Source organism: Ochotona curzoniae, unplaced genomic scaffold (assembly GCF_017591425.1).
Source record: "Ochotona curzoniae isolate NIBS_2020 unplaced genomic scaffold, NIBS_Ocur_1.0 scaffold_4763, whole genome shotgun sequence".
Taxonomy (NCBI): Eukaryota; Metazoa; Chordata; class Mammalia; order Lagomorpha; family Ochotonidae; genus Ochotona; species Ochotona curzoniae.
This window is the reverse complement of record NW_024467123.1, coordinates 6,468,675-6,493,803: the sequence shown is the minus strand read 5'-3', so window position 1 is coordinate 6,493,803 and position 25,129 is coordinate 6,468,675. Positions and strand designations below refer to the sequence as shown.

General features: G+C 44.5%; 1 protein-coding gene and 1 long non-coding RNA gene across 4 annotated transcripts in view; one reads left to right on the top strand and one right to left on the bottom strand.

The window, feature by feature from the left end:
- The window catches only part of LOC121149842, a 56,594-nt gene extending 45,286 nt beyond the window's left edge, over positions 1 to 11,308 (bottom strand). Inside the window, exons 1-2 of the long non-coding RNA XR_005882858.1 lie at positions 11,223 to 11,308; positions 10,848 to 10,926 (exon numbers count right to left, since the gene is read on the bottom strand). This is a non-coding gene — a long non-coding RNA (uncharacterized LOC121149842). The remainder of the gene's footprint in view (positions 1 to 10,847; positions 10,927 to 11,222) is intronic.
- A 1,774-nt stretch (positions 11,309 to 13,082) lies between these two features.
- Positions 13,083 to 24,874, top strand: GHITM (growth hormone inducible transmembrane protein). 3 transcript variants are annotated; one of them, XM_040970325.1, is made up of 9 exons: positions 13,083 to 13,101; positions 14,601 to 14,768; positions 15,684 to 15,783; positions 17,615 to 17,726; positions 18,670 to 18,811; positions 20,274 to 20,382; positions 21,462 to 21,650; positions 22,070 to 22,241; positions 23,584 to 24,874. In XM_040970325.1, exons 2-9 carry the CDS (start codon positions 14,640 to 14,642, stop codon positions 23,666 to 23,668), a joined length of 1,038 nt encoding a protein of 345 aa, XP_040826259.1. In that variant the 5' UTR covers positions 13,083 to 13,101; positions 14,601 to 14,639; the 3' UTR covers positions 23,669 to 24,874. The 3 variants fall into 3 exon arrangements, with proteins under 3 accessions (XP_040826259.1, XP_040826258.1, XP_040826257.1); XM_040970324.1 differs by having other exon boundaries at positions 13,095 to 13,180; XM_040970323.1 differs by lacking the exon at positions 13,083 to 13,101 and adding an exon at positions 13,212 to 13,278 and having other exon boundaries at positions 14,599 to 14,768.
- Positions 24,875 to 25,129: the final 255 nt, after the last annotated feature.

Genomic DNA, 25,129 nt, shown 5'->3' with positions numbered 1-25,129 from the left:
TGAAAGCCTGTATTATCCCAATATTCTGAAGATGGCCCCATGTTAATGGGCCTGATTTGAACGCCCTCTCTTAGTGCACCATCTGCAGAACATTCCTTACAGTTTTCTAAGAGTAAATAACACAAAGAAGCAAAAAGCCTTGAGCAGAAGAATGAAAAGCAAATGAACGTTCGGTGATTTCCAGGTGACGTTACACGTACACAGCTAGCGCCATCTAGCGCCCGAAGAATGGAAACCACCTCTTGAGAGCAAATAGACTGTTAGCAGTCACACTGGATCAAAAAATGTCACAGGGAATGACTCAGCATTATAGCAGGAAACTCTAGTCTTTGCCCAGTGAGCCAGTAGGACTCTAATGAGCCTCAGCCCTGAACCAAAAAGATGGACAACGTGGCTTATGTTCAAGACCACTTCTAAATTCCATCCCAGCCTATTGAAGGATAAAAACAAAAGAAAAGCAAATGGAACAATTTTACCAGAGAGGGGAAAGATGATTGAGCCTTTTGCTTTAACCAAGGGGCCACATTTCTTTTTGCTTTCCTCCTTTAACTTGGTCATTTATATTTCAAAATATTTTTTGAGGACATCTACTTAAAAGCCAGAGACTTGAAAATAAAATACTCTGCCCTCCAGGAATGTTAATTTCATGTTGATGAAATTCTTTTGTTTGGTTTTTTTCCCTGTTGTGGACTGTTTCCTGGCTCTGTGTTTAAGAGGATGTATAACAGAAGCGTAGTGGAGACTGACATGTCCAGATGTGGGGATACAGCGCAGTATGCATCTCTGCATCCAGATCAAAGACGGACTCCCAGCAAAACAGTTGAAAATAGTCTGACAGTAGGATGCTGAACTGTCCGACACTGTCCATGCCTACAGAGTCAGGAAACACGTCAATAGCAGAATGATGGACTTATGAAGGACCACCCATTGTAATAGTAGAGAGGAAATCAATAGGAGGGGAGGAGTTTGGGGAGAAGGACGGGAACTCCCAGAGCCTATAGAACAGCATCATAATCCAATAATAAATAATAATTTTTAGAAAATGTAACTGGCAAGAGATGCACAAATGACAGCATTTCTAAAGTTGGTGGAGGGCGAGCGTTGTGGCTCAGTGGATAAAGCTATCATTTTGACAAGGGCATCTCATGTTGGAGCACTGGTTTGAACCCCAAACGCTCAGCTCCCTATCAGTTCAACTGCGGAAACAGCTGAAGATGGCCTACGTGCTTGGGCCCCTACAACCCATGCAAGAGACTGGGCTGGAGTTCCAAGTTCCTGGCTCACCCCCGGCAGCCATTTAGGGAGAAATCAGTTGAGGCAAGCACTAAGCTTTAACCAATGTCACCTCCTTGTCACCAAGCTATTTCTCTGGCCCTCTGAGAAACCAGAGAAATGTCAGACCACTGGCAAATTTTCCTTACTGCCTAGTTTCAATGAACTTGGTACTAAGGATTCCTTACCCTTTAAGTCTCAAAAAAATTAGCCTCAAATAATCCGATGTCTGCCAATAGGTTATTTTTCTATTCTTTTTTCTCCAAAACATATTTATCTATTTTTATTGAAGGTCAGATTTACATAGAGAAGCAGAGACAGGGAGGAAGATTTTCCATCCACTGGTTCACTCTCCCAAGTGGTCACATGGACAGAGCTGAGCTGATCCGAAGCCAGAAGCCAGGAGCTTCTTCTGGGTCACCCATGTGGGTTCAGGGTCCCAAGGCTTTGAGCCAACCTCCACTGTTTTCTCCAGGTCACAAAAAGGGAGCTGGATAGAAATTAAGTTATAGTAAAAAAGCTATAACAATTACGCAAACTCAAAAACCTCCTTTTATTTTTTTATTTCTTTGGCTTACTTTCTCTTATCCTTCTTCACTTCTATCCTGACCTAATCTGGCTGCTTCCTGGAAACTCTTCATTTGCTCACCTTTATCACACATTGACACACTCACCTGGAAACTACTTACACACTTGCAGAAGTGAGCTCTGTAGGGGAAAAGCAAGGCTTTGAGACTAGAAGAGTACCAAATACAAAGTAAAATGGCTGGTGCGTGTAATGTCTATCTACAGCAAAACTCAATTCTCTCAAGTTTTGATTAAACTGTTATTTAGGCCTACTTTCTGCATTATTGCTAAAAAGAATGCCACCTTAATAGCTAACAAACTCCCCATTGTTATCCATTATAAAAGAGCCATACAGTTCCCGCACATCTACGTGTCTAATCATGTGACCCAGAACCAGGCTATCTAGATGAGAGTGCCTCATTTCAGACAACCCTAACATCTGAGTAAATCCAAATAAGCCAGATGCTGAACCCCGACATTTTTTATCTGAAAGAACTTTCATCGTGTTTTTCGAAACTTGTCTGATGTTTGATGCTTGAAACTGACATATGCAGTGCATGCTTTCTGGCCACAGGCATTTTATACACCACCGAGGTAAGCAAAGCAGGATGGAACAGACAGAAGACAAATATGAAAATAGTGTTGGGTCTACTGTTTAACAGGAACAGTTGAGTGTTTGACAAGAACAGGTGAGTGTCATTGGGGACTGGTAGCATAATTCACTCAGGAAAAAAAATAATATGGTCTATATGTATACCGCAATGAGCTTCGAGCATCTGTTATAAACCAGAGAAGAAGACGTTACAAGTACAAACGGCTAAAATGAGACACTGATCCAATACGACACAGAGGGGGGAAAAATGAGACATTAACAAAAACAGATTACAAATAGAACATAAAAAGGTACCCTAAACCCACAGAATATATAGTGAACGAAGGCCCACTGGCTTCACATCGAGAAAGATCATCGAAGCTCAAGAGAGAGTGAGAGAGAGGAACTAAAAATCATAAAATGTGGCTCTTATTATTCAATTGTTAACACCAAAGTTAAAATAACAATTATTTTAAAAGATTATCAGGTCAACACTGTGGCGCAGCTGCTTAAATAAACCATACTTGCAAAATCTTCATCCCATGATAGAGTGCCAGTTCGAGTCCCAGCTGCTCTGCTTCTGGTACTATCCCATGTTAATGCATCTGGGTCAGAGTAGAAGATGCCTCCATTTCTCGGGCTCCTAACATACGCATGGAGACCTTGATGGGATTTTGGCTCCTGGGATGATCCTGACCCAAATGTGGCTATTGTGGGCACTTAGGGAGTGAACTGCTCTCATTTCCACGTGCTCTCTCTATCTGCCTTTCAAATCAGTAAATCTTTAAAAATAAAAGTAAAAGTTTAGCACAAATCCACACTTCTTAGGAACCACACAAAGTCACTTTATTTAATACGCCTAGGGGACCAGTGGGATGGTTCAACAGGCTAAGCCTGAACATGTAGCACTGGTACCCACATGCGTGATGTGGGTGCTTCTTCTAGTCCCAGCTGCTCTGTCTCTGATCCAGCTCCCTGCTTATGGAGGGAAAAGCAGCGGGAGGATGGCCCAAGTCCATGGGCACCTGTAACTAGGTGGGAGACCCAGATAAAAGTTCCTGGCTCCTGGCTTTGGATTGGCTCAGCTATGGCCATTGTAGTCATTTAGGGAATGAACCACAGGATGGAAGACCTTTCTGTCACGCCTTCTCTCTGTGAATCTGTCTTTCAAATAAAGATGAATCAGTAAATAAAACACAGTACTGACAGAAGTCCCATGAGATATGAATTATAATCTTAGCCTTGCAGAGGATTTGTTGACCTGCTTGAGCTGCCATAACAGAATTCCACAGACTGTCTATGGCGATACCACCCTGAGCGCACCTGATCTTGTCTGATCTCAGAAGCTAAGCAAGGTCGGGCCTGGTTAGTACTTGGATGGGAGAATTCCGCAGACTGGGCAGCTTCAACATCAGGGGCTGATTGCTCATGGTTCAAGTCCAAGATCAAGGTGCCAGCCAGAGTTGATTTTGGATGAAGATGCTCTGCTTGTCTTGTAGATGGCCACCTTCTACCCATGCCCTCACAGGGCATATAGTACAGGTTCTCTGGCTTCTCTTTCTCGTCTTGCTAGGATGTCAGTGCCAAACTTTATGACTTATCTGATTTTAACCACATCGTTAAAGTTCCCATCTTTGATATAGTCACATTTGGGGTTAAGGCTACAATGTGGAGGAGAGACAAAATTTGACCCACAAAAGATGAGAAACTGGAGATTCACTCCCTACATTTCTCCACCCTACCTTTGGCTCTGGAAGACAGCATTGTCGCAGCTGCCTCCAGATGACAGTGGACTTCATTCAAAGGAGGCATTAGCAGGGAAATTCAAGCATGGCTTAATGGCAGGCCACGGCCCTTGTTTGGTGATCCTTATTCCTACACCTGAAATCTTTGCCAGAACCCAGGCCAGCCCCATCCCTCTTGCCTTGTCACCGCAGGTTCACTGTGCTAACAGCTTCCTGCTGTCAATTCCAGAGTGTTTTGGTATTCCTTGTGTTTCTGCTATCCCAGGACACACATTTGTCCATAGTGAATTCTTAAGACTCTCTTTCATGTGCCACCCATTTCCTATGGGCTGCTAATGTAAGTGCTACCAGGAGACAGATCGTCAAGGTAGGATTCTGAAATTGCTCACACTGGCTGTGAGATAGGCGACACCACTACAGTTACTGAAATATGCACTGGTAGTGACAAGGCATTTAGTTTGTACAGAAAAAAAAACAGTGTTACTTATTTGTCAATGTGACAGAGGTCAAGTGCCTGCAAAGGTACATCGAGTGACTACAGTGTTGCTTTACCCTCTAAGATGGAGCACGCTCACATTATTCCTTTGTTAATCAAAGCAGTACTTAGAGGAATGACTTGAGCAGGTTCTGAGAGCTTGAGTAAACACATCAGTAAATGCTTCCCTGTTGTGATTGCCTTGCCACCCTTCCCTTCGCCCCAGGATTCCCATGATCGGTTAGCCAAGGTGAGCAAGCATGGCGCTCGCTTGGACAGGTCTGCATGAAGGGAGCACGCCGCCGCTATCTCGTATTACAGTTCTAACCCAGGGGTGGCCTCAAAAGACAGCAGTGATGATAAGAAATCTACCCAGTGAGTGGAACTTGGAAAAGAGGAACATTTGACAGCTCAGTTTACACAAAAGGCACTATGCACCAAATAATACAGATCTCTACAGATGCACTGCCGGTGGCTGACAGATTGGCCAAATTGTCAGGATTTGGAAAAACAGGAAGATGGATGTCAAGGGGATCTGAAAGAGAGATGTTAGATGGACTCGTCAAAACAGTGCAGAATGCGGACATACTGGTGTACTGTGTAAATGGCCATCAGCAGGTAACTACTGCAGAAGTCTCTCCATCATCCAGCTGATGGGCTTACTATTCAAGTCTGTGCTCCTTGAGATCCATTACCGATTGAACGATTTCTGAGAAGGATTTGCAGGACTCAGAAGTCATGATACTCACAGGCACAGTTTCATACAGGGGAAGAAAAATACAAGGTTGGGTCCATAATTAATAATAATCTCACAAGGGGACTCTAGAGGCCATGGCATATGAGCGTCCAGGACTCCTCTCCCCACAGACTCACGCAGGCTGCACATGCTCCCCAGCAACAAACCACAGCAGTATGGGAGAAGCTTATTCTGCTGTGGAAGCTCACCGAGCCAAAGACCAGAGTTTCTATGGGCTTCTGTATGATCATCTTTTGTCTACGTGACTACTGCCATTGAGCAAAACAGCAGACGCCCCTGGAGGCAGTCAGGCTAATCACTATTTGCACAAACTATCTAGATGAGCTGGTACAGGACAGTTGAAGGAGCTGAGCACTCCTATGCTTATCAACAGCATGGCAAATGGTTGAATAGCCGTTACCTGAAGCCACTCAAGGGCCAATCTGTTATGCATGAAGGCCCTTCTGAGAATGTGCAAGATTTAAGGTATATGAGGTCTTTGGGTTCATTCTTCCCTACACACAACCTGTAAGCTACCATGTAACCCACTTTTAAGCAAAGTCCAAGAGCAGAGAAAAATCCGCACCTACTAGCACAGCAGCATTCCTCAGGGGACCAGGCAGCCATCTCCTTGCAGACTGAGTCAAACTGTGCTTTCACGAAAGAAGGCAGCTGTTCATTCTTAACAGACTGGATATATGCTTAAGCACAAATTAACTTGGTTTTTCCTGTCCTTAATGTTTCTTTCAGCATCAACAATTCAATTGCTCTTACTTATAATCTACACAATTTCCACTGATCTTTTTTAAAGATATGTTTTCATTTGAAAGGCAGTTACAGTTAGAAAGGGAGACAGAGTAAGAGAGGTCTTCCATCCCTGGGAATTCCTGCACTCTTCACTCCCTAAATGGCCCACACAGCCAGAGATGAGCCAATCTGAGGCCAGGAGTTTTCCCCAGGTCTCCCAACTGGTTACAGGGTCCCAATGACTTGAGCCATTTTCTATCACTTTCCCAGCCCATAAGCAGGGAGCCAGATCAGAAGTGGAGCAGCAGGTGCCCATATGGGATGCTGGCACTGCAGGTGTGAAGGCTAAACCTACTACACCTTGGCATCACACCACCACTATCGATGTTTGTTTGTTTGTTTAGTACAAAAGTACTATATCTAAATATCAGCTTGGGAAGGGAGCAGCAGTACAGTGTGGTGAATAAAGCTGCTGCCTGTGACACCAGCATCCCATATAGGCATGGTTTCCGGCTCCCTGCTAACATAACAGGGAGAACATTGGAAGAATTTCCAGTTCCTTGGGCCCCTCCACCTAAGGGGCAGACCAGGAGGAGGTTCCCAATTCTTCAAACCCACTCAGCTCTGTCTGCTTCAGCCACTTGAGCGGTGAACCAGAGGATGGAAGGTCTATCTATGTGTTATACTTTTCAATTAATTTAATAAATATTTTTTTTAAAAAAAAAAGATGAATATCACAGGACTGGCACAGTGGCTTGGCAGGCTGGTCCTTCATCTAAATCACAGGTGTGGCTCCCTGCTTGTAGATTGACACACCAGTGGATGATGATCCACGTCCTTGGGCCCCTATACCCATGTGGGAGGCCTGCAGGAGGTTCCTGGCTTCTGGCTTCAGCTCAACTCATCTCTAGATGTTGCAGCCACTGGAGGAGTAAACCAGCAGATGGAGGATCTCCCTCTCAGTTTCTCCTTCTATCTGAGAAGCTGCCTTTCAAATAAAAACAAATAAATCTTTAGAAATAAATAAATATGACGGTAAACATATTAATGATTTGATCCTTCAGCCCAACAAATACATTTGTTTCTAAAAATTACTTCATCAATATTTTGTAATTTTCAACATACATAACCTGAACCAAACTTTGTGTTATAGTTTTCATTTCAATGGTGTACTTATTACAGAAATGATTGATATGTGTGAGGACTGGCCTCATATCCAGTGATATTTTCAGATTCTAAGGTTGTTCTTATAACCATGTTTTTTGGGGGAATAAAAAGTCTTTCCTTTCTAATCAATATGCATGTTCTTTTCACACATTAACCAGTTGCCTTACACCTCCCGCACAGTGTTGAATAAAAGCAGTGAAAGTGGTGCTCCATATTCCATACTTTGTATCTAACATTAGGAAAAAGCATTCAGTTTATAGCATTAAATATGAAAGCAGATTTAGAGTTTTTTTTATTAGATGCCTTTTTTTTGGCTGGCCAAATGGTTGGCTTCTCCAACTTACCAAGAATATTACAAGAGCAGTGCAAAATGCCTAAACATGCGTTCCTCAACATCTAAAAAAATTTTCTGGTGTTATAGATCAAGTTTTAAATGAGGAAATGCCTAGCATTCTCAGATCATTGGCATGGATCATTACAATGGAATGACTGCTATTACCTGAGGACTAAGAACTAAGACACCTGAATTGTAGTTATCACTGAAAATGGCAAAGCTCTTGATACCATGTTTGCTTAGTAAGGCATAACTACGATACGTTAAAATAAAAATTGATTTCTGCTTGTTGATCGATTACAACTGTAAGAAGTTATCTGAATAGTTAACTATTTCAATACAATAAAAAATAACACTTGCTTTATGTCACAGAGTTTCCAGTCTATTCCTGTTCCACTGAAGTTCTTTAAAATGAATGAATGCTGAAGTTTGTAAAATGTGTTTAGCAACACTATTGAACAAGTTTTTTTTCTTTTTAGCTTGTTAATATCACAAAATATGCCAATTATTTGTCCATTCTCAGGCTTAATCTTTTCTGGTCAAGATGCATTAACCCTCTTGTTTCCTGGATTTGATTCCCTAATATTGTGAATTTTTGGTGCCTATATGTATAAGAAGGATTAGTTAGATTTCCTGGTGAGGACTTTGATTTGGCTTTGTTGATATAATTTTCTTATTAATACTTTATACGGTTTTGGTTATGTAGGTAATTATAACAAAACAACCTGAGAAATATTTATTTGCTTTTGCCTTTACCACATGTAATTGGTAGGTCACCAAGTAATTTGGCCTTTGAGATGGATTTATAGGTTTTCAGTAAGATTCAATTTCTCTTACAGGATGAATTGGCATTTTTCTGGAGCTTGTGTTCTCAAAAGAATTGATCCATTAGTTGAATTCTGAGACATAATGGTGCAATTTATACTGTTTACCCTTTTAATATCCTCAACATCTCTTTTTATTTCTAATGTTGACCATTTGTGTCTATTTTTCCCCCCATGGGCAGTCTAGAAAGTGGTTTGCCAATTTTACTGATCTTTACAGAAAATCCACTCTTGACTTTACTGATTTTCTCCATTGCTTTCTGGTTGAAATGTCATTGATTTCTTCTCTTGATACCTTCTGATTTCTTTGGATTTATTTGTCTTTTTCTCATTTCTCATTTCTCAGGTAAGAGCTCAGATTATAGATTTAAACATGTTCCTCTCTTCTAATATACATATTGAGTGCTATGAATCCAAGAAATTATTGACTTAACTGAATCCCACAAATTTTATATGTATGCGGCATTTTTAGAGTTAAAAGTATTTTCTATATTTCCAAGAGAATTCTTATTTAATTCATAGGTTATATAGGAGATTGATGTTCAATTTTCTGAACATCTTCCTGTTATTAGCTATTCCTTTAATTTCACTGTGGTCATCAAATATATTTTGTATGATTTCCATCTGCTGAAATGCTTTATTGTCCAGAATATGGTGTAATTTTCTGGTGAATTTTCCAGGTGCACTTGAGAAGAATGTATATAATGCTCTTCTCAGGTAGAACATCATATGAGTTCAATTTGTTGTGCTTTTTGTCATTCATGTCTTCTGTCTTCTCTGATTCTTTATCATTGATTAAAAGAGTTGATGTCTCCAAGAATGGCTGTGTCTCTTACCTTTCAACTGTTAGTTCATGTGCTGGAACTTATGCTGGAAACTTGCATAAACCTTTAGACTGCTGGGCCAAGGAAGAATTTAACTTTCATGGCTTTTTTTTTTTTAATAAAAGATTTATTTATTTTTATTCAAAAAACACTTGCTGGGAGAAGGAGAGACAGAGAGAAACATCATCCATCCAATTGCTTACTCCACAAAAGGCCACAATGGCCAGAGCTGGGCTGACCTGAAGCAAGGAGCCAGCAGGTTCTTCTGGGTCTCCCATGTGGGTGCAAGGTTCCAAGGTCCTGGGCCATCCTCCTCTGCTTTCCCAGGCCATAAGCCAGGAGCTTGATAGAAAGTAGAGTAGCTGGGATATAAACTGGCACCCAAATAGGATGCTGGCACTTCAAAGAGGATTAGCCTATTGAGCCATGGCACCAGCCCCAGAATTTAACTTTTGGTCATGTAACATCAGTTGTTATTTCTAATATTCCCCTTACTCTTCAGTCTACTTAGTCTAAAGCTAATAGTTACTTCAGTTTTCCCTTGTTAATATTGATTTTTTTTTGTCTACTCAAAAGGCAGTACGGCACTAAAACACTCAGGTCAAGATGAACCAGAGAGCAAGAGAAAGATTCCCAGCCAAGCGAAAGACAGAATGGAAGAGATCCTCCACCTTCCAGTTGACTGCTCTAAGCGGCTGCAGCAGCCAGGCACAGGCCAGGTGGAAGCTAGGATCTCAAACTCCACCTGGGTGCCTCACACTGCGAGCAGGGACTCAAGGACTTGCTGCCATCTTCTGCTGCCTTTTAAGGCATATTAGCAAGCAGAGCTAGAAAGAGCAGTCAGAACTCAAACCAGCACAACAAATTGAGATGCCAGTGTCCCAGGGAGCAGCTTAATCCACTCTTCCATAACGTTGGTCCTTGCTACATTTTCTTAAGAAGCACTTTTTCCATTTCTGAGTCTCAATTTATCTTGGTAACCTGACCAGGAAGGCTGAAATGCTTCCAACATTTCTCCAACTTCTGCCCTCCTCTATAGGTTGAGTGGTACATTCGTGAGAAGTGCCTACTGAGAAATAACTACTCAGGTAGGTGCAAAAGTGAACTGCTTTTCCTTCAACTGGAATCAATGTTGCTTTTGCTTTGCTTTGGAGGCTCCCAATTAGGACAGACAGCTTAGTAAAATCCCACTCTGTCAAGTTCAAGGCAGTCTACTTGTGGATCAGATTCAGGACTTAGCACATCAATAACCCTGCAGTTCAGAGCCCTTTCTCCTCAGCCCCACTTGGACTAGAAGGGAAAGGGTGGGGGTCCACTCTCTACTCCACCTCCTGCTGAAGGCATCAGCATGCAGATGTTATCGTCAGCAGTGAGAAATCTGCTTCCCAACATCTGTTCCTTCTCCTTCTTTTTTATGGCTGGCATGGCTTAACTTTGGGAATGGCAAGTAGAGTCAGATACTGTCTCAGGCTCGTTGCCCATGAAGTGATCATCTGGTACCGGGTACCGTGTGGGCATCTTACCTAGGCACGTTTCTCACATCACCCTCGCTTCTGGGAAGGACCTTGAGGCATCCAAAGCAGTAAGCACGTGCCCAAAGATGCAATCTATGGTTTCTCCAGACCTCAGAGATTCCAGGAATCCTTAACAAGGCATGTATGTATATATATATATAGAGAGAGAGAGAGAGAGAGAAAGAGAGAGAGAGAAAGAGAGAGAGAGAGTCAGATATTGATCTTTCCCTACTTGTTACTGCAAATATAAAAGCAGCAGGTGCCAGTGGGTCTCCATGTTAACACCCCCAAACTTTCCCTCGCATGGAGACCCCGCAGGGGAAACCAGACATGAAAGCCCCCACAAACTCTTTCAAACTCCCTTTCATTCACACCCCATCTCCAGATGGAAAAGTCAGGCAAAGCAAACATTTATTATATCTAACCTATTTTCTTTTGTCCTTTGCTCTGATTTTCCCAGCACTTCCCACTTGGCCAGCAAGTAGAGAATTAAGGAACCAGTTGGCAACCTGTAAAAAAAAAAAGAAGAAGAAGAAGAAAGTGGTGTATATATAGCATTGTGGTTCATGATTCTTTGTCTTTCATCTCTCTCTTGCTCAAAATCCTTAGGAACCAAGAACTTAGAATCCAACACTTTACGCTGAGTTTTACTTAGCTACTTCCCCATATCCCTATCTCTCCCAGTATTCTACCTCTACATTAACTGTGTAATTATCTAGTCAGTCTCCCTCAATTCAAAACAGAGGTGCCTCCTTCATCCTGGTCAACTAAATTCAATTACTCGTTAAACTGCGAATTCCACCACAGCACAGAATCTCTGCCATAAACCTCCACTCTGCCCTTTCATTATCTCAACTCCAGCCTGTATCGCCTTTTAAACCATTGTCATAAATTCTTAATCGGCCTTTCAGGCAAGGAAATGCACTCCTACTGCCACAGGAATCTGTTCTCCTGTTGACATGCCCAGGTTTCTCCCTTTCCTCAAAGATACGACACAACAATATTTATTGTTGGGAACGCCATAAAAGACCCACACCTGAGAAAAAAAAATATGCTAGACTTTTTTTTTTCTTCCTACATAAAGAGAACAGCTTTCATCAATAGAAATCTTGATCACTGATTTTCAAATTTTATGTACTCGGACACTATATTGTAAATCCCTTCTCTTTGCCGATAACAGAAGTACTGGGGGGGGGGGGCAGATAAGCAAAAGCAGTTAGAGATCTCATTTGCTAGCTAATCAATTGTATGAAGATCTCAAGGTAGATTAAATTGCTCATGCTCAATGGGTTCCTGACATTTTCACAACAAGGAGATAAGAATTCTGCCGGCTGCCAAACTTTTATTATCCACAGAGAAAACCAACCTTTATGTTTGTGAAGATTTACAAGGCTAGCCGATCATAAATCACAATTAACAATTGCTTAGGAGATAAAGGTTGAATTTAACAAGTTATTCCTCCTCTTATCTAAAATAGCACCCTCGAGGGCTTTACCGCACTTTCTCCACAGCATTTATCAGTAACTATGTTTTGTCTAAATACTCTTTTTCACCAAGAGTGGCATTACACGTTACTCATGTTGTATAAAACCCAACATACTGCTCGGCCAAAAGTAAGTCTCCAGTAATTGTTTAAACGGTGCTATACCGAGAGAGCTCAAAGACAGAAAAACACTGTCATGTAACTTCCCATCCCCTCCCAGATATCGGCCCGGAAAACAAACCCTTCTTAATCGTCCTCAAATCCAGCCTGGCAAGACGCAGAGCCTGTTGCATAAGACCTATCCCAACAGGCACAGACTGAGGCTGCAACGTGTGCCACGGCAAGGTCACAGGCGATGGACAACGGCAATGTAGGACAAAAGTAAGCTTCCTTGAGAAACTGCCACATTAAGCACATCTTTTACTTTTTACAAACGAATGCCATAAAAAAAAATTAAGAAACTAATGGGACCCCGGGACAATTCTCAACTCTAGTTCAGCCTCTTTCGATTTCGATTACTCTTTGCACCTACTGCCCATGAAAAGGCTGAAATGAAACGCAAAGGGCGGACTCGCTGCCCAGAGTTAAGATGGCGAAATAGCTTCCCTGTGGACGCCAAAGTGGTCGCTAACTGTGACGTTTCCAACAATCTCCCTCTTGGTACCACCCCCTCCGGCCTGGAAACCACGCCCCCTCTCCCCTGTCATGCCCGCCCCTTCGTCAGAAGCCTGTCCATGATTGGCTGCTCGTACTATTTACCGCCTCTCCGGATGTTGCGTCAGGCAGTGAGCCTGCGTAAGTGAGTGCGCCCGCGCAGTAAGGTAGGGGCTGGGGTAGCGGGGCAGCAGGGGTGGGCGCGTGCGTGTTCCGCCGGCCCGGAAGGGGAGCTGCGTGGTGGAGGTGACCGGGAGCTGGGGTGGCGCTCCTCGGGGTTGGGTGACCCTCTTTGGATCCCGCTGCTGACCACGGGCGGCCAGCCGGGGCCTCTGGGCGCTGCGAGCTGCGTCACGGCCCGGCAGGGTCGCTGTCCCCCGAGTGAGCCAGCGCAGGGGTTGCTGTCCACACACGGGGGTCAGGCAGGGCTCTCCCTGGAGGTGCCCTGAGTCACGGCGTCCGCTCTGGCAGATAAAGGGGCGATGGGGTACTGTGGAGGCCTGCGTTGACATGGGGAGGTTGCGAGGATGTGGGGGGCCTGGTCCCTGCATCCTTAACAGGGGCCCTTGTGACGCTAGGCGCTAGCGGGGATGCTGCTCTGAGCTCTGGGGTTTCTGTCCCCGAGGGCTGGACCTAGGCTGATGATGTCGCCTTGAGGGGAGGAGGCTTGGAATTTTCCTCAAATACAGGTGTCCTCTGGTGCCGTGGCACAGCTGCAAGGACACTCCCCTGGGGATTTCAGAGTTGTTAGTTGAGAGGAGATTCTCCTTTTTAACACATAGTGCGGGTCCCTGCGTTAGCAGCGGGGTTAAGAAGACCCAGGTGTCTGTAAGATGTATCTTGGGCCGTTCTCAAAGCAGGTGATTCAAGACCCAACCCTGTGATTGCAACGCTATTTCACTACGGTTCATAACAGATGGGGCACTTGAGACCCCAAATGAGGGTTGCTGGTCCCTCGTTCACTAACAGCATCAGTGGTCCAACTGGTTTCTGCGTGGCCCGGTTCTCTACAGAGGCCCTTTCAGGCGCCCAGCTAGCTGGTGTTCTGTGTGCTGCAGTTAGAGAATCCAGTTTTGTTTTGTTTAACATGCTTTTTTTAGGGGTGAAGGGGAGGTGTTACTAAAGAGATGTCACTGAGAAACACGTTGAAAATTGAGTTCTTGGAAGAAATTGGGGGTCCTCTGTCATGGCAGTGAGGCATATGGAAAAGTTACTTCGGAATATTTTTATTGCTAACCTTCAACAGCTGTCGTGCTTCTCTTCCTGCCCTTTGTCCTGGTGATACAACTCAGGATGAGTATGAACTCAGTGCAGTGCTCATCTCTTCCTTGTGTGAAAATGTCCCCCATTGAGTGCTGGAATGAGAGCCAAAACTACCTATGGAAAAGCCATGCGGATCCCTCCAGCCTGCCAAGATACTAGTATCTGTTACATAGCCAGTGCTTTGCTTTTCAGAAGCATGACTTCTGTTATTAGTCAAACTGAGATATGACACCAAATTTTCTGTCTCCCTGCCAAACCGGTTGCTGTGGGATGGGCATCTTAGGTTTTTAAGGTCGCTTTGTTCCCTCTGTCTACCAGAAGATGATTGGTCCTGCTCATCTCTGGCCCCTGTGTGTCCTTGCCTTGATTGGTTAACGGGTTTATGTTTTCTGTGTCTAACCAGCATTTCAGATCTGCTTGGTGAACCTGCTGCTGACCCACCATGCTGGCCGCAAGGCTCGTGTGTCTCCGGACACTGCCTTCCAGGGTTGTCCACCCAACTTTCACCAAGGCTTCTCCTGTTGTGAAGAATTCCATCACAAAGAATCAGTGGCTCCTCACACCCAGCAGGGTAAAGATGACCTTGATGTTGCCTGTTGCTGTGTTTGGCTCGCTCTCTTTGGGTTCCTGGGGGCTAGGGAGGGCCAGTGTGAAGCTGGCTGGGCTGTATCGAGTTTGCATATTTGGAAAACTTAAGAGTGTGGGAGATTAGAAGTTACATGTCACAACAAAGGGGTTGCAGGGCCTGTGGTGAACCTCTGGATGTTGCTCATGGACTAACAGCTAATACGTTAAGATATTTCAGCTGTGATTTTGAGAATAAAACCTGCCAGGTCAGAAAGAAAGCCGCTTCATCTCCGGCGGGAAGATTTAGGGTGAATGAGTTTTGGAATGTGAGGTCAGTAAAGGGACTATAGAGAAATTAAAAGGAGACAACTCTTTCCCTCTTGAATGAACTCCTTCCCGCTGTAGATGAGCCACCATAGAGGTGAGAGTGTTCAGGAGAGACCCCTTTTTGTGAACCCATTTCCCAGATGAAAATGTAACTTATATTAAGGCACTTTACAAGGCTTGTGGACAGTGGAATTAAAAGTTAATGTGGTTGCCAAACAAATCTGAAATCCATATACAATTTTTAATACATATTTTCCATGAAATTTTCAAGGAACTCTTTTTTAAAAATGAATAGATTACCATCTTGATGCTTAACTAGGGCTTATAATAACTAGACATAGAAGTGGAGTCTGTAGTTGATGAGACAAGTATTCTGAAACTGAAGCAGGAAGTTACGTTTTCTAAGTGTTAGTGATTGACGTCAACCATGGAACGCGGTGAGGTTTACATTTCATTTGTTTAGATTGGTTAGCAAGCTTTCTCTAGTGAAATGACCTATACAGAAAGAACCTATTTGTAACTCGAGTTTTTTAGTGCGAAGAATTGTCCTGTTTTTTATGACTAACGTCCTGTTGTTGTGACTGCTTATCAGGAATATGCCACCAAGACCAGGATTGGAGTCCGACGTGGGAAAACTGGCCAAGAACTCAAAGAGGCTGCTTTGCAACCCTCGGCGGAAAAAATATTTAAAAGTAAGTGGCATTCTTTATAGTTTGTCAGCTGGAGCCCCATGGGGAGGTTTCAGGAGGTGTGTGGTCATCCTCCAGAGACTGGACAGACGAGCTTGTGTGCCTACTCTAGAAGAACACAACCATACGGTTATTCATAGAGATTTGGTGAGCCACTGAAGTTGGGTAGTTTGCACTGGTTGCAGCAGTTTCCAGTCAGATATCTTCCACTGGAAACTTGACTGTGGGCCAGGTCATTGGTACAGTGGGACACCTGCAGCCTCTGGGTAGCCTGTACGTAGTGCCTGGGTTTGAGTCCTTCCTGCATGCCCAGTTCCAGCTTGCTGCTGATGTGTACCTGCAGGAACAGAGTGGATAGCTTCAGTAGTCGGTCCTTGCTGTCCACGTGCTAGAGCCAAGCTGAGTGCTGGCCTGCCGGCTTTGGCCCAGCCCAGTCCTGGCTGTTGTGGGCATTTCAGGAATGAGCTAGCAAATGGGAAATACTGCCTGTCTGTCTGCCTGGCTCACTCACTCGCTTTCTCAAGTAAGTTTGAAAATGAGGAAACTTTTACTTTCTTCATTTTAAGCGTCAATTAACATGTTATATTCTAGACAATATGGCTTGATAGGGAAGGTCATTTGAAGTTGAAGAGTTCTTGTTAAGAATTTTATCTTTACTTACATAGGGAGGGAACAGACGTTGGAGGTCTTACATTCACTCCTCAAATGATCCCAGTGGCCAGAGCTGAGCCAGTCTGAAGCCAGGAGCCAGGAGCTTCTTCTCACATGATATCTTTTGTGGATGCAGAGGCCCAAGTATTGGGGCCATCTTCCTCTGCTTTCCCAGTCCCTAGGCAGAGGGCTGGATTGTAGGTGCAGCAGGCAGGACTACCACCACCCAAACGGGATGCCAGTGCCACAGGAAGATTCACCTATAGGTCACCATACCGACCCTAATGTCATAGAATCTTCTCCAAGCACACATTACTTGCGTATGTTTCAGGTGAAGGATGAATCACCAAAACACAGGTTTTAATTAAAAAAAACTTATTGTCCACAAAGGGTTTTCAGTCCTCTGACTTAGGGCCTCAGACAGACAGTATCTGAAGAAGTCAGCTCAGAGTTTCAGCTTTTTGAATTTAGAAGCTAGGTTGTTAATCTTTCCAAAGCTAACAAAAATACCACTAGCCCTTAAAAATCTTAGCATCTTTCTTTTGGGATTGCAGTAAGGAGAGCCTTAACCACTGTCCCTCAGAACATTGCGTTCTGAGCAGTAAATTGACCCTAAAGGCCAAATCAGATGTAGTGACAGCAAAGTAACATTTTTTGGTGGTCAGATTTGCACCTTGGGGAGTAACATGGTTTTGGGGGGGAGGGCGTCTCTGTGGAGATTGACTTTAAGTTACAACAATATCCCCTCCCTCAGCCACCCTGTGCATCTTTGGTTCTTTGTTTTTCTAAAGCTTCCTCTTTGTGGCTGCCCCTTTCAACATGGTGCAGTGTTTCAGCTGCTATTTCTTTCATTTTTCTTAAGAACGTCATAAGGGCCCCCACCAACCCCTGTGTATCACAGAGGTGTCTCCATAGCTGTGGATAAACGGCCACTCAGTGTAGCTGGAATGGGCCTGAAGGTTTATGTGGTCTAACCATTTCCCTTTGGAGGCTGTTTAATTTGGCTTCAGTGGTGCCCTTCTGCCCCAGTCTGCTGACTGAACCCTATTCGGTCTTCCCGTTTATACTCATGTGGCTGCTGTGGAGAAGTGCTCCCCTCACAGGTCCCGTGGAGGCCCTGCCGGGCCCTCTGCTGTCCTCGGAACTCCTCAGTGCTAACGTGGCTCCCTCTTGTGTCGTGCAGTTGATCAGATGGGAAGATGGTTTGTTGCTGGAGGGGCTGCTGTGGGGCTCGGAGCCTTGTGCTACTACGGCCTGGGCATGTCTAATGAGATCGGAGCCATCGAGAAGGCTGTGTAAGTAGATGCTTCCCCAGCAGTCCCAACTTCGCAGACTCCAGCGTCCTTCCTCCCTCGGTCTCTCCGGGAACGTGTCTGTGTCGCGTCACCATGTGTGTATACGTGAACAGAAATAGAAACTCTTCTTGCTTCCTTGGCATATATTCAGATCTGAGCAAGCGTTACCAAGTGCAAGTTTACCTTGCAGGTTCCTGGGGAGGAGATGCGACCTGCGACCCAAAAGAAATGGGGGGACAGTGCATTGCTGGGCAGCTGACAACGTTTGTTTCCAGGGTTGCAGTCCTTAGACACTCAGTAAAACAGTAGTTCAGACACAACTCGAACTGAGGTCATGTCTGGGAGCGGAGCATTCAAGGAGGCTAACAAGGCGCCTTGGTCACAGCACTGTTGAGTTAGGGAACAGATAAGGAGTGCTGCTTGCCCTTGGCTAACTGACTAGACAGCACAGATGTTCGCTTATCAGGGAGAGCGCAGAAGCACATGCGAGGACTGACTGGGGCAAAAGTGCGCTCTGGGTGAGAGGCCCTCTACCGCCTTTGCTGGAGACTCTGCTCAGCAGGATCCCGCAGGCCTCGGCTGTCCCAGCTGTGCTGGGATGTATTCTGCCAGCAAAGGCACATGAGGAGCTTTGAAACCGTGGGAGATACATACCTTAGCAAAAAACTGCCCACAAATTTAAACGTTTTTTTTGCACCAAAATTCTGTATTATAGCTCTGTTTTTCCACAGTTTTTAAAGAACCCTCTTAGACATTTAAGCAAGGGAGAAAAAGCATTGCTTTTTACATGTGTGAAGTGCTTATATGTAGTATGTCATTTTGTCATAGTATCTCCAGAGCTTAGATTTCCGTGGTATTCTCTGAGGGTCACCTAGCTGGCACGCAACGCCACAGCACTCAGGCCTGTCGTTGTATAAGGTCGCTGTGTTTGTGTTTCTTACAGAATTTGGCCTCAGTACGTGAAGGACAGAATCCACTCCACCTACATGTACCTGGCAGGGAGTATCAGTCTCACGGCTCTGTCTGCCATGGCAGTCACCAGGACTCCTGTCCTCATGAACTTCATGACCAAGGGCTCCTGGGTGGTAAGTCAGTGTGTTAGCTTTCCCATCTGAAAAAAAAAACAAAAAAAAGAGTTAAATGAAAGCTATCCAATAAGATTCTGTGTACACAGTGTCTGTGTTGGAATTGCAGCTGACACACAGAAGAAAACATATGTGCAGGTATGTCAGCTGTTACTCAGTGTTGAATACCTGCTTAATAGAACAGGCAGGTTGGAAATCAAGGTTAACATCCTTGTTATTTCTGTAGCAGGTATCAGATAACATCTACTTTGTAGCTTAAGTTTCAAGAAAATAAAGAGACAAAGACACAGTTAGAAATGGTTATTTAATTGCCAGGGTGAGGGGACCTAAGCAATTGGAGGCCAGTGAGGAGAATGGAGCAGCAACAATGCCAGCTGCACCCGGATCTGAGTGCTGAGGGATCTGAGTACTGAGAGCCGGCCATGGAGGGAAACAGGAAGCCGATGGAGAGCCCTGAGGGAGAGCACGACTGTGAGACTTGGGGAGGAAGGAGCATGCTCTAAAATGGTTTCCGGGACCAGGGCTGAGGCAGGCTAAAGCCAGGAGCTTGAAAGTCCCTCTAGGTCTCCCATGTGGGTACAGGGGCCCAAGTGCTTGGATCATCCTCTGCTGTTCTCCTAGGCACATTAGCAGGGAGAATTGGAAGTGGAGCAGCTGGCACTTGAACTAGCGCGCAGATGGGATACTGGCACCAGAGTCAGAGGATTAGCCTGATATGCCATAGCACAACCTCAGACACCAGCAATTTTAAAGAAAATGCCTTTTGTATTATGCCAAAGCATTTGTTCTAGTTAAGAATAATAGTCACGATTTTTTTTGAAGGGTGCAACCTCTGGGATTGGAGCCCAACTATATTATTATTACTTAAAATCTTATTTTTATACTTTTATTTGAAAGGCAGAATAATAGGGAGAAACAAATCTACCCATCAGTTCATTCCCCAAGCGGCCGCAGTAGCTGGGGCTGTGCCATGCTGAAGTCAGGAGCCAAGAACAGCACTCGGCTTCCCACAGAGGGACCCAATCCCTTGGGCCATCATCTGCCAGTTCCCAAGCACATTAACAGAAAGCTGGATTGGAAGCAGAGTAACTGGGACCTGAACCCACATTCCAGTATGTGTTGGAGGCTTCTCAAGCAGCTGCTTAACGTACACCACAACTCCCACCACATCCTGGGATTCTTACCCAGATTTTGTTTCACCTTGGTGCAACAAGAATAACCTTGCTAAAAGGTGATGGTCCAGGTTAAACAGCTCGCATTTGTCCCAGTAGGGGGCACTCTTATTTAATTAGCCAAAGCAAAAATAAACCCATCTCCCTTAATATGCCAGGAGAGATCAGCACTTGGTTTGTTGTCCTTCATCATCTTCAGATTGGTTTATTGGAAGTGACTAATTTTTCTTGAAACTTGCGGGTTTCTGTTTTTATATGAGGTTGGTATCGCCTTGCTACGTGTCTTTCAGACCATTGGTGCCACCTTTGCAGCCATGATTGGAGCTGGAATGCTGGTACAGTCCATATCGTATGAGCAGAGCCCAGGACCAAAGCATCTTGCGTGGATGCTGCATTCTGGTATGTTCCGGTGGAAATCGTTGCCCTCAGTACTACTACTTTTGGGTGGCTCTTCGCAGGTGTAAGTTGTATACAATTTCAGTAAGCCTCGTGTTTAAAAGATGCAGTTTTCTGCAGATAATACTGGTCACGTCCTTGCCCAACCTCTGCCCTGACAAGTTATCTATTTCACAAAGACTGTGGACACCCTCCGTATCGGACCTGTCTCCTCTAACAGCCTACACGTGCATGTAGATTTGTGTCCAGTACCACACAGATCTCAGGTTACCTGACACTTGGTTTTGTCTGTATCTTCAGAAAAATACGTTTGCAAAAGTTTTTGTTACCATCAGAAAACCACTGCTAACATCCCATGTCAAAATTTTTATCTAATATGGTTCCTACAGTGAAAAGTATGTTTAAATGACTGTGAGGTTCAGTGTATTGTATGCCTTGATCTGGAAGTGTTACTCTTGCAAAGTGACAAACTGGTGTCGCGAATGCACTAGGTCCCTAATTCCTGTGCCCTGTTCCTGAGATAACCTGGTATGGAATAGTTAACTCACTCCCCTCAGCACTTCAGCTCACCTGAGATTTTTTTTTTAAATTAAGGAGTTCCATTTTGTTAATTGTGGTTGCTTTTTACTAATTATTGTGGAGGTATTTATAAATATCTGGCAATTACAATCAACTTTAATACTCTATGATAGCATGCCCTGTTATACAAAGTGTCAACCATGTCCATCCTGGCTCTTCCTCCGTTTTAAGCTCACATCATCTTTGTGTTGTCCTCTTTAGGCAGCTGTTTCAGTTACTTAGACCTCTTTAATCCTTCTTTGTCTACATGTCATGAAAGCACGGTGGGCTTCTGTCCAAGTAGTGTGTGCCACCTGGGTGTGCCACCGAGAGCTGACTGTAGGGGGAGTACGCCTGTGCACTGTGCCAGCTTCCTAGAACCTGCTGGTAGAGCTTTACAGGTGGTAGTGTCTGGGAGGGGGGGTCTGCAATCCTATTGCTGGTCATTGGCCTCATCCACTAACATGGCACTTCAGTCTCCCCTTGGTTGGTGTTCACTTACCAAGTGCTTGTGCTTTACCTAGGTGTGATGGGTGCAGTGGTGGCTCCCCTGGCAATTCTCGGGGGGCCTCTCCTCATCAGAGCCGCGTGGTACACCGCTGGCATTGTGGGCGGCCTCTCCACCGTGGCCATGTGCGCACCCAGTGAGAAGTTCCTGAACATGGGCGCCCCGCTGGGAGTGGGCCTGGGTCTCGTCTTTGCGTCCTCTCTGGGTAAGCGGCTGTGCCGGTACCTGAAGTGCTCAGGCATGATGCTTCATTGAATTATTCTTAAACGTTAAATGTTCGCAGTACCATCGGCCTTTGTTACTGGTTTTTACCAAGCACATCTGAAATGCCGGAATTGGGTTAGAACAACATGAATACTGCTCTGCTGCAGGAACCGTGCATATGAGGGAAATGTGGGGCATGACCCAGTGAAGGAGTGAGCATGCCAGGCTTTGAGCAATGTAAATCAAATCCCTCAGCTGGCTTCCTGCTTGCACGGCTTACCAAGGGTTGGTTTTTGAGGGGGAGAGGGGAGGGGAAGGATTGTTTAGTTGTTTTCTTTGGTTTTTGTAAGTAACAAACCAAAGCATAGGAAAATTTTTGTAAGACAAAAATAAGTTTTTCCCCCCCCATTTTGATTTCAGGTTCTATGTTTCTGCCACCCACCTCTGTGGCTGGTGCCACCCTGTACTCGGTGGCTGTGTATGGTGGATTAGTTCTGTTCAGCATGTTCCTTCTGTTTGATACCCAAAAAGTAATCAAGCGTGCAGAAGTAACACCGATGTATGGAGTTCACAAATACGATCCCATCAACTCGTAAGTGGTCGCCTGTCTGCTTAACCTTGTTCCATACAGATGTTTGTGTGAGTGTGGCCTCTGTTAAGCACTGTGCTGGTCTCCGAGGCCAGCTGTGTAGCCAAGTGTCAAACTGGTGGCTTCAGACAGCAACGTATTCCTCCCTTCTGGAGACCCAGAGTTTGAAACCCCGTGTTGGCACACTCGGGGGGAGACTGTCCGTGGTCTCCAGGTTTGCTGCTGGGCCGGCCATCCTGGGGGTTCCTCTTAGCTTGCAGCCGGGACACTTCCGTCTCCATCATTTCTGCTTGCCAATCTGCCTGTGTATCTGTCTCTTTTAACATCGCCAGTCCTTGTGGATTAATGGCCCACCCTGAACCAGTGCAACCTGATCCTACAACACATCCCACTTACATCACATCTGCAAAGACCTCGTGTTTCCAGTCCAGGTCACCCTCACAGCTGCCAGGGTTAGGACTATGTGTTCCCTTTGACTCGATGGGCTGTACCCAGAAACCTGATTGTGCTGATGGGGCAACTAGTTTATAGATTCCCAATTGTTTAATTCAAAAAGGGCAATCCCTTTTCTGTTCATTAGCTTTATGTTCTCAGTTAACTTTTTTGATAGGATGCTGTTAATCTTTTTTTAAAAAGTGTGTTTTAGTCATATGTTTATTGGAAAGTGGACGTAAATTTCTTAGAAGTTTTTAATAGAAAAGTCTATTTTATAGTTTTAGAAATTGAAAACTCTTCCATTTTGTTGGTAATCAGCTTAATGAGATGATTTCGTAATATGCCTTCTGTCTTTTCCTGGATTCTACCAAAGTAGAATTGTATCATCTAATTGGCCAAAGTAGGTTATTTTATTTAAAAGATATTTTTGAGTTCATAGTGTCTATCCTTTTTTTTTTTAAATGATAATTTGGTTTTTATGTAAAAATAAAACGCTATGGTGACTTTTTTCTTAATGTGTCTGGGACAGTTTTAGAAGGTGAAATGGCGTTTCTTTTAATGCCAGCCTTCAGTCTGGCAGGTTTTTATAAAGGTGTGTGTTTGATTTTGTCACCTGGATTGTTGTCTTTTGGGGGGTTTTGATTTGTTTTGCAAAGCACTGTGCTAACGAATGTCAGCATATATTTTTAAAATTGCCGTTTATCATTTAGAAGATTGGTTTGGCAGACGTGAAGCTTGATTTTCTAGTCCAGGATTTTGATTGCCAGTTAAACATCTTTCTTTTACTCAATTTCCACTTCATATAGCTAGCACAAACAAGCTGTATTCTTTTTCTCTTCTGTAGTAGCCAGCAGTTAGTCACAGTTATTAGATTAGATTTGCACACACTGTGGTGTGCTTGTCTTTCCAGGATGCTGGGGATCTACATGGACACACTGAATATATTTATGCGAGTGGCAACGATGCTAGCAGCTGGAGGCAACAGGAAGAAATGAAGCAGCCCTGCTCGGGCTTCTGTGCAGCACCTGACGTCTCGCTTGTCCGGCAGGGGCTGATGTCCACTAAATCGTTTGTCCAAGCAGCTTGCTTTGAAGTTCACAAGATACGTGTCCACCTGTGTAATTGTTCCAGTAATGTCACGCTTCCCATCATTTCGTTGTAGAGAATAAATTCAGTGTTCTCTTCCAGATAAGCGCACACATTTCCAATTCTCATGTTTCAATAATTTTTTAAAATGTAGAAAGTAAGGCCTCTATTAAAAGAAGTCAAATCTCATACCTGTTTTTAATTACTAGCTGAAGTGCAAATCACTCGGGACACTTCCCTGCGTGGGTTTAATGATGCAGAGGTGTGTGACTGGACCCGGAAGGAAGTCTGTTGGCGCTTGTGTGCCTGACAACGAGCCAGGGAGAGACGACCCAGGATTTGCAAAGCGGCACCAGGCGGCTGCCTCTGGGACCCTCACTGACGCAGCGACAGGGGCGCTGGCTTCTCCTGGGGCCACCCCTGGGCTGTCTGTGCTCACAGCTGACTCCCCGGCAGGGCAGGACGCACTGGGCCACCCTGGACTGTGCCCCCTGTAGAGACTTCCTGCCGGAACTAGGCCAGCAGGAGCTCCGTTTCAGAATCTCCCAGAACAAAATATCCTCCAAGCTTTTCTCAAAAGCATTCAGACCATGAGACGTGTTGCTTTTTGTAAGGACGCAGACAGCACGTTGAGAATCGCTGAGGTGTTGGGCTCCTGCTTTGCTGTGCCTGTGGCAGTGGCGTCGTGGCATACAAGCTTGCTGCGTGTGTGTCTTCCAACTCTGAAGCTTTGACAAGAAAAATCTATTTTGACTTACACATGAGATCATAAAAGCAGTTTTTCACCTAAAACTGTTCCTTGCATTCCCTCTCAGAGTAAGCACTAAAAAGTAAAGCAAAAACTAATTCATCTTTATGAAGCATGTTTGGAAAAAAAAAATAAGCTTAGTTGCCCCAGACAGATCCTTCTGTCCTGCATATGTCACTTGAGCTTTCTTGGGACGTTTGTACGCTTTTTGATAAAAGAGGAGAAAAAGTGGTTTTTGAGGAGTCCTTGTCTTCATGATTATTGGAATGATTGCTATTTTTGAGAAATGTTCAGGAAATAACTATTTTAACCATCTCAAAGTACATAGAATATTTATTTCTGAAGTAATAAAGTGCCAGCAAGATGATAATTGGTGTGATTTTGTTATTTTCCAAGTGAATTTTGTGTGTACTATTCAACTGGCTTGGTGTGTGCTGCCAGCATACAGGGTGAGGCGAGAAGGCTGCCGGCCCTGTTGGGGAGCAAGACGCCCTCTGTTGGAATCCCAGCTCTTCTGCTCAGCATGTGACCTTAAGCGATTGACTTGGCCTTTCTGCCCAGTTTCTTCCTCTGTGGAGTTTCACTTTGGCGACTTTCTATTGCACTTCTGACTTCACTAAGA